General features: G+C 50.4%; 1 protein-coding gene across 4 annotated transcripts in view; it reads right to left on the reverse strand.

Annotated features, from left to right (window-relative positions):
* LOC110514204 (LIM and calponin homology domains-containing protein 1) overlaps positions 1 to 7822 on the reverse strand; it is a 62441-nt gene that overhangs the window by 26561 nt on the left and 28058 nt on the right. For all 4 annotated transcript variants that reach the window (XM_036971946.1, XM_036971945.1, XM_036971947.1 and 1 more), the window contains one exon: positions 7365 to 7554. In XM_036971946.1, coding sequence (XP_036827841.1) covers positions 7365 to 7554 — 190 coding nt within the window. The remainder of the gene's footprint in view (positions 1 to 7364; positions 7555 to 7822) is intronic.

A 7822-nucleotide genomic window follows, 5' to 3' on the forward strand; every position in this document is an offset into this window, starting at 1 on the left:
TGTTACAGGCACCAGTTCTACCAGGAGACAATGTTACTGGCACCAGTTCTACCAGGGGACAATGTTACAAAAATCAAATCAAATTTATGTGTTGTGTTACAGTGGACAATGTTACAGTGGACAATGTTACTGGCACCAGTTCTACCAGGGGACAATGTTACAGGCACCAGTTCTACCAGGGGACAATGTTACAGGGGACAATGTTACAGGCACCAGTTCTACCAGGGGACAATGTTACAGGCACCAGTTCTACCAGATTCAACAACATTTTTAAAAAGAGTACCAGAGTACCCACTGATGTAGCCAGGGCCAGTCCAGTCCAGCGCCACAGCCAGACACACCCAGGCCTAGCAGAACAGAGCAGCACAGTCCTTAGCATTACAACCCACCACTACCCACAACGACCCATTTGGCCCTGGATCTAGCCTGGGCCAAATGGATCCCATTGGATCTAGCCTGGTTCTGTTCTAGGCTGGTTCTAGTCTGGTTCTAGCCTGGTTCTGTTCTAGTCTGGTTCTGTTCTAGTCTGGTTCTAGTCTGGTTCTGTTCTAGTCTGGTTCTAGTCTGGTTCTAGCCTAGTCTGGTTCTAGTCTGGTACTAGTCTGGTACTCTTCGAGTCTGGTTCTAGTCTGGTTCTAGCCTAGTCTGGTTCTAGTCTGGTACTAGTCTGGTTATAAAGCCTCTCTTGAAAAAGCCAAACCTTGACCCAGAAAATATAAAAAACTATCGGCCTATATCAAATCTTCCATTCCTCTCAAATTTTTGGGAAAAGGCTCACTGCCTTCCTGAAGACAAACAATGTATACGAAATGCTTCAGTCTGGTTTTAGACTCCATCATAGCACTGAGACTGCACTTGTGAAGGTGGTAAATGACCTTTTAATGGCATCAGACCGAGGCTCTGCATCTGTCCTCGTGCTCCTAGACCTTAGTGCTGCTTTTGATACCATCGATCACCACATTCTTTTGGAGAGATTGGAAACCCAAATTGGTCTACACGGACAAGTTCTGGCCTGATTTAGATCTTATCTGTCGGAAAGATATCAGATTGTCTCTGTGAATGGTTTGTCCTCTGACAAATCAACTGTAAATTTCGGTGTTCCTCAAGGTTCCATTTTAGGACCACTATTGTTTTCACTATATATTTTACCTCTTGGGGATGTCATTCGAAAACATAATATTAACTTTCACTGCTATGCGGATGACACACAGCTGTACATTTCAATGAAACATGGTGAAGCCCCAAAATTGCTCTCGCTAGAAGCATGTGTTTCAGACATAAGGAAGTGGATGGCTGCAAACTTTCTACTTTTAAACTCGGACAAAACAGAGATGCTTGTTCTAGGTCCCAAGAAACAAAGAGATCTTCTGTTGAATCTGACAATTAACCTTAATGGTTGTACAGTCGTCTCAAATGAAACTGTGAAGGACCTCGGCGTTACTCTGGACCCTGATCTCTCTTTTGAAGAACATATCAAGACCATTTCAAGGACAGCTTTTTTCCATCTACGTAACATTGCAAAAATAAGAAACTTTCTGTCCAAAAATGATGCAGAAAAATTAATCGATGCTTTTGTCACTTCTAGGTTAGACTACTGCAAAGCTCTACTTTCCGGCTACCCGGATAAAGCACTAAATAAACTTCAGTTAGTGCTAAATACGGCTGCTAGAATCCTGACTAGAACCAAAAAAATAAGTCTCCGTACGCTACGGTCACAAGACGCAGGCCTCCTAATTGTCCCTAGAATTTCTAAGCAAACAGCTGGAGGCAGGGCTTTCTCCTATAGAGCTCCATTTTTATGGAATGATCTGCCTACCCATGTAAGAGACGCAAACTTGGGCCTCAACCTTTAAGTCTTTACTGAAGACTCATCTCTTCAGTGGGTCATATAATTGAGTGTAGTCTGGCCCAGGAGTGGGAAGGTGAACGGAAAGGCTCTGGAGCAACGAACCGCCCTTGCTGTCTCTTCCTGGCCGGTTCCCCTCTTTCCACTGGGATTCTCTGCCTCTAACCCTATTACAGGGGCTGAGTCACTGGCTTACTAGGGCTCTTTCATACCGTCCATAGGAGGGGTGCGTCACTTGAGTGGGTTGAGTCACTGATGTGATCTTCCTGTCTGGGTTGGCGCCCCCCCTTGGGTTGTGCCGTGGTGGAGATCTTTGTGGGCTATACTCGGCCTTGTCTCATGATGGCAAGTTGGTGGCTGAAGATATCACTCTAGTGGTGTGGGGGCTGTGCTTTGGCAAAGTGGGTGGGGTTATATCCTTCCTGTTTGGCCCTGTCCGGGGGTGTCCTCGGATGAGGCCACAGTGTCTCCTGCCCCTCCTGTCTCAGCCTCCAGTATTTATGCTGCTGTAGTTTATGTGTCGGTGGGCTAGGGTCAGTTTGTTATATCTGGAGTACTTCTCCTGTCCTATTCGGTGTCCTGTGTGAATTTAAGTGTGCTCTCTCTAATTTTCTCTTTTTTTCTCTCTCTCGGAGGACCTGAGCCCTAGGACCATGCCTCAGGACTACCTGACACGATGACTCCTTGCTGTCCCCAGTCCACCTGGCCGTGCTGCTGCTCCAGTTTCAACTGTTCTGCCTTATTATTATTGGACCATGCTGGTCATTTATGAACATTTGAACATCTTGGCCATGTTCTGTTATAATCTCCACCCGGCACAGCCAGAAGAGGACTGGCCACCCCACATAGCCTGGTTCCTCTCTAGGTTTCTTCCTAGGTTTTGGCCTTTCTAGGGAGTTTTTCCTAGCCACCGTGCTTCTACACCTGCATTTGCTTGCTGTTTGGGGTTTTAGGCTGGGTTTCTGTACAGCACTTTGAGATATCAGCTGATGTACGAAGGGCTATATAAATACATTTGATTTGATTTGATTTTGATTTGGTTCTGGTCTGGTACTAGTCTGGTTCTGGTCTGGTTCTAGTCTGGTACTAGTCTGGTTCTAGTCTGGTTCTAGTCTGGTTCTAGTCTGGTACTAGTCTGGTACTAGTCTGGTTCTAGTCTGGTTCTAGTCTGGTTCTAGTCTGGTACTAGTCTGGTTCTGGTCTGGTTCTAGTCTGGTACTAGTCTGGTACTAGTCTGGTACTAGTCTGGTTCTAGTCTGGTTCTAGTCTGGTTCTAGTCTGATTGTAGCCTGGTTGGTTCTAACCTAAGGTGAGTTAAACCAGGCTTCCGTTTGTAGCAAACATGTTACTTTGTAAGTAGTCTGGTTCAACCCAGTTCAGCCAAGCCCAGAACAAGATCACACCAGTTCAGACCAGATCAGACCAGTTCAGACCAGCTCAAACCAGTTCAGACCAGATCAGGCCGGATGCAGCATGTCCTGTTCAGGGTCGTACCTATCCTGCTGCTCGGAGAGCTGGGAGCCCAGCACGATGATCGGCATGGCAACGGTTGCCTTGGCCAGCAGTCGCCGTAACAACTGAGACTCCTCCCCTTCCCGGGAAGAGCTGATTGGCTGTTCCTCCAGCTCTGTCACGCCGCCAAAGGTCACAACCTTAGAACAACCTCGCATTGACCCCGTCGCCATAGAGATGATGTCAGGGGTTCCGGAACCTTTCTCCAGACATGCCTGACACACAGGGGAGGGGCTAGACTCACTACACACACACACACACACACACACACACACACACACACACACACACACACACACACACACACACACACACACACACACACACACACACACACACACACACACACACACTAGGACACTTTTTTCTCTCTCAGCAAACAGCAAGGTTTTCCTGGTTACGGTTGCTAAGCTAAAAACTCTCCTGACCCCATCCATGTGTGTGTGTGTGTGTGTGTGTGTGTGTGTGTGTGTGTGTGTGTGTGTGTGTGTGTGTGTGTGTGTGTGTGTGTGTGTGTGTGTGTGTGTATGCGTGCGTGAATGTGTGTGTGTGTGTGTGTTTGTGTGTTAGACACCTGGGTTCAGACATCTTGAGTCTCTCCCATTTCTCCAGATCTGACTGGGTGATGGAGGCATGGACGAAGCTCATTGGTCCGTCTCTGTGAGATGGGCGTGACCTATTATGGCCCCTCCTTCTAGCGAGGTCATCTTTCGTCTTATTGGGTAATGGGACCTTAACACCTCTACCCTCCTCCTCCTCCTCCTCCTCTTCCTCTCGCTGGGAGGCTGGGCTAAGGAAGGGGTTGTCTCTGCGTGTGATGATGTCACACACTGCCTCTTTCGCACTAACCAATCACAGAGGAATACGCAGCAGCAACAACACACACGCAGAAACACAAACACACAGGGTGCGCAGAAAACACGGCATTGGAACGCACATTCACATGACCACAACAACAGCCAATGAGGAGAGAGAACAGGAAGGAAGGAGTCTGATGTCATAAACAGGAAGTCAAAGTAAGAAAGGAGAAACAGTATGAAAGAAATTCCACTCTTTATCCCCTACTCTCTCTCCCCCCTTCACTCCCTCCTCTCTCTCTCGCCCACTCTCTCTCCCTCTCTCTCTCCGTCTCTCTCTCTCCTCACCTCCCTCCCCCTCCCTCTCTCTCTCCTTACCTGCTTCCCCCCTCTCCCCCTCTCTTTTCCTCCATCCATCCCTCCCTCTACTCCTTCCCACCTTGGTCCCTCCGTCCCCTCTCTCTCTCTGTCCCTCCCTCCCCTTCCTCCCTCCCTCTCTCTCTCTCTCTCTCTCTCTCTCTGTCCCTCTCTCCCCTTCCTCCCTCCCTCCCTCTCTCTCTCTGTCCCTCCCTCCCCTTCCTCCCTCCCTCCCTCTCTCTGTCCCTCCCTCCCTCCCCTTCCTCTCTCTCCCTCCCTCCTCTCTTCCTCTCTCCCTCCCCTACCTCCCTCTCTCCCTACTACCCCTCCTCCCCTTCCCCTCCCTAACCTTGTCTCCAGCTCCATCCTGTCCATCAGAGCAGTGTGTGAGGCTCGTCTGATGTCCTCCCAGAGTTCTCTGTCCCGTAGACTGCAGGCAGGTGGGGGGACGTACTGGTACGCTCTGGGAGCAGTGGGGGGGCGTGGGGTGCGTCGGGAGGCCAGGTCATCTCTACGGACGTCAGGAACCCTCCTCACCCCTCCTCCCCCCTCTTCACCCTCTGCCTCACCCTCAGAGTCAGAGTCCCACGCAGCCTTCTGGTTGGTCAGGAAGTCATTATGGCGACGCAGGATGATGTCAGGGGATGGTGACTTAACTTCCTGTTGCTCCAGACGGGGCGCCGGTCTGGAGACGGGGTTGGCATAGCAACATTACAACTCCCATGATGCCATGCTGTGCGAAGTCCGTGCTGTTAGTGTCCGTCCAACACACACACACACAGCATTACACACGAACACACACACACAGCTCAAACACAGCCATTCTATTCAGCTCCACACATCATCCTCCATCCATTCCAGTAACAGATAGTTCTAGTTAAAGACCATCCATTCCAGTAACAGATAGTTCTAGTTAAAGACCATCCATTCCATTCCAGTAACAGATAGTTCTAGTTAAAGACCATCCATTCCAGTAACAGATAGTTCTAGTTAAAGACAATCCATTCCAGTAACAGATAGTTCTAGTTAAAGACCATCCATTCCAGTAACAGTTAGTTCTAGTTAAAGACCATCCATTCCAGTAACAGATAGTTCTAGTTAAAGACAATCCATTCCAGTAACAGATAGTTCTAGTTAAAGACCATCCATTCCAGTAACAGTTAGTTCTAGTTAAAGACCATCCATTCCAGTAACAGATAGTTCTAGTTAAAGACAATCCATTCCAGTAACAGATAGTTCTAGTTAAAGACCATCCATTCCAGTAACAGATAGTTCTAGTTAAAGACCATCCATTCCAGTAACAGATAGTTCTAGTTAAAGACCACCCATTCCATTCCAGTAACAGATAGTTCTAGTTAAAGACCATCCATTCCAGTAACAGATAGTTCTAGTTAAAGACCATCCATTCCAGTAACAGATAGTTCTAGTTAAAGACCATCCATTCCAGTAACAGTTAGTTCTAGTTAAAGACCATCCATTCCATTCCAGTAACAGATAGTTCTGGTTAAAGACCACAACAGACAGCAGCCAATGACAGCTATCCTAGCTTCCCACATGACTAATCACATTAGTCAGAGAAACAAAGCACCAAAAGCACAGTGATGTCACAGCTTAGACCACATTCCATAGGCCGACCACAGTGATGTCACAGCATAGACCACACGCCATAGGCCGACCACAGTGATGTCACAGCATAGACCACACACCATAGGCCGACCACAGTGATGTCACAGCATAGACCACACGCCATGGGCCGACCACAGTGATGTCACAGCATAGACCACACACCATAGGCCGACCACAGTGATGTCACAGCATAGACCACACGCCATAGGCCAACCACAGTGATGTCACAGCATAGACCACACGTCATAGGCCGACCACAGTGATGTCACAGCATAGACCACACGCCATAGGCCGACCACAGTGATGTCACAGCATAGACCACACGCCATAGGCCGACCACAGCGATGTCACAGCTTAGGCCACACGCCATAGGCCGACACGCCACATGCCTGCTGACCTGCCGTAGCGAATCACAGCGGGCAGAACTTTAATCCCCGCCTTCTCCAGCCTCTGCAGCCGCCGATGTTCTTCTACTTCCCGTTTCAACACTTCCTCTTCCTGCCCAAGACCCCCCTCTTCCTCTTTAGGCTCCTCCCCATCTGGGGCCCATGTGACTGTCTTGTAGTTTCTGGAGCGGGGCCCTGGTGGTCTCTTAAAGGGACCTCCCCCCTCCCCCCCTCCTCCCTCCTCTAAGATGGGCTGAGGGAGACTGGGAGGAGAAGGAGGGAAGGGAAGGGAGAGAGGGGAAGGGAAGGGAAGGGCGGGAGAGAGGGAGTGTAGGAGGGAGGGGAAGGAGGGAGGAGGGAGGGAGTTAGGGTGTAAGGAGCAGGAGGGAAGGGAGCGAGGGAGGGAAGGAGGGGAGGGAGAGAGGGGAAGGAGGGAGGGGAAGCAGGGAAGGGAAGGAGGGAAGGGGGGAGGGGAAGGAGGGAGGGGAAGGAGGGAAGGGAAGGAGGGAAGGAGGGAGGGGAAGGAGGGAAGGGAAGGGAAGGAGGGAGAGAAGGAGGGGAGGGGAAGCAGGGAAGGGAAGGAGGGAAGGAGGGAGGGGAAGGAGGGAGGGGAAGGAGGGAAGGGAAGGAGGGAAGGGAAGGAGGGAGGGGAAGGGGAGGGATCTTTAATAAGAGCATGTGTGTCTGTGTACGTCCCCTTGTGTGTGTGTGTCTGTGTGTGTATGTGTACCTACCTGTGTGTGTGTGTGTGTATGTGTACCTGTGTGTGTGTATGTGTACCTACCTGTGTGTGTGTGTGTGTATGTGTACCTACCTGTGTGTGTGTATGTGTGTGTGTACCTGCCGTGCTCTCCATCCTGGGGCCGTGATCTGCGTCTGGCGGTGGGAACGTAGGCAGAGACGTTCCGATTGGGCAGGAACTGGTTAAAGGGAACAAAGGTCCGTGATTCACCGGCCGACGTACGACGAGCTAACATGTCATCACGACGGACATCTCCCTTCCTGTTGGGGGCATCGCCGTCTGAGTCAACTGATGGAGGGGATAGAGAGAGATGAGAGGGAGGGAGAGACGAGAGGGAGGGAGACGAGAGGGAGGGAGGGAGAGAGAGACGAGAGGGAGGGAGAGAGAGACGAGAGGGAGGGAGAGACGAGAGGGAGGGAGAGACGAGAGGGAGGGAGGGAGACGAGAGGGAGGGAGAGACGAGAGGGAGGGAAACGAGAGGGAGGGAGAGACGAGAGGTAGGGAGAGAGAGACAAGAGGGAGGGAGAGAGAGACGAGAGGGAGGGAGAGACGAGAG

This window comes from Oncorhynchus mykiss, unplaced genomic scaffold, assembly GCF_013265735.2.
Source record: "Oncorhynchus mykiss isolate Arlee unplaced genomic scaffold, USDA_OmykA_1.1 un_scaffold_87, whole genome shotgun sequence".
In the NCBI taxonomy this organism is placed as follows: domain Eukaryota; kingdom Metazoa; phylum Chordata; class Actinopteri; order Salmoniformes; family Salmonidae; genus Oncorhynchus; species Oncorhynchus mykiss.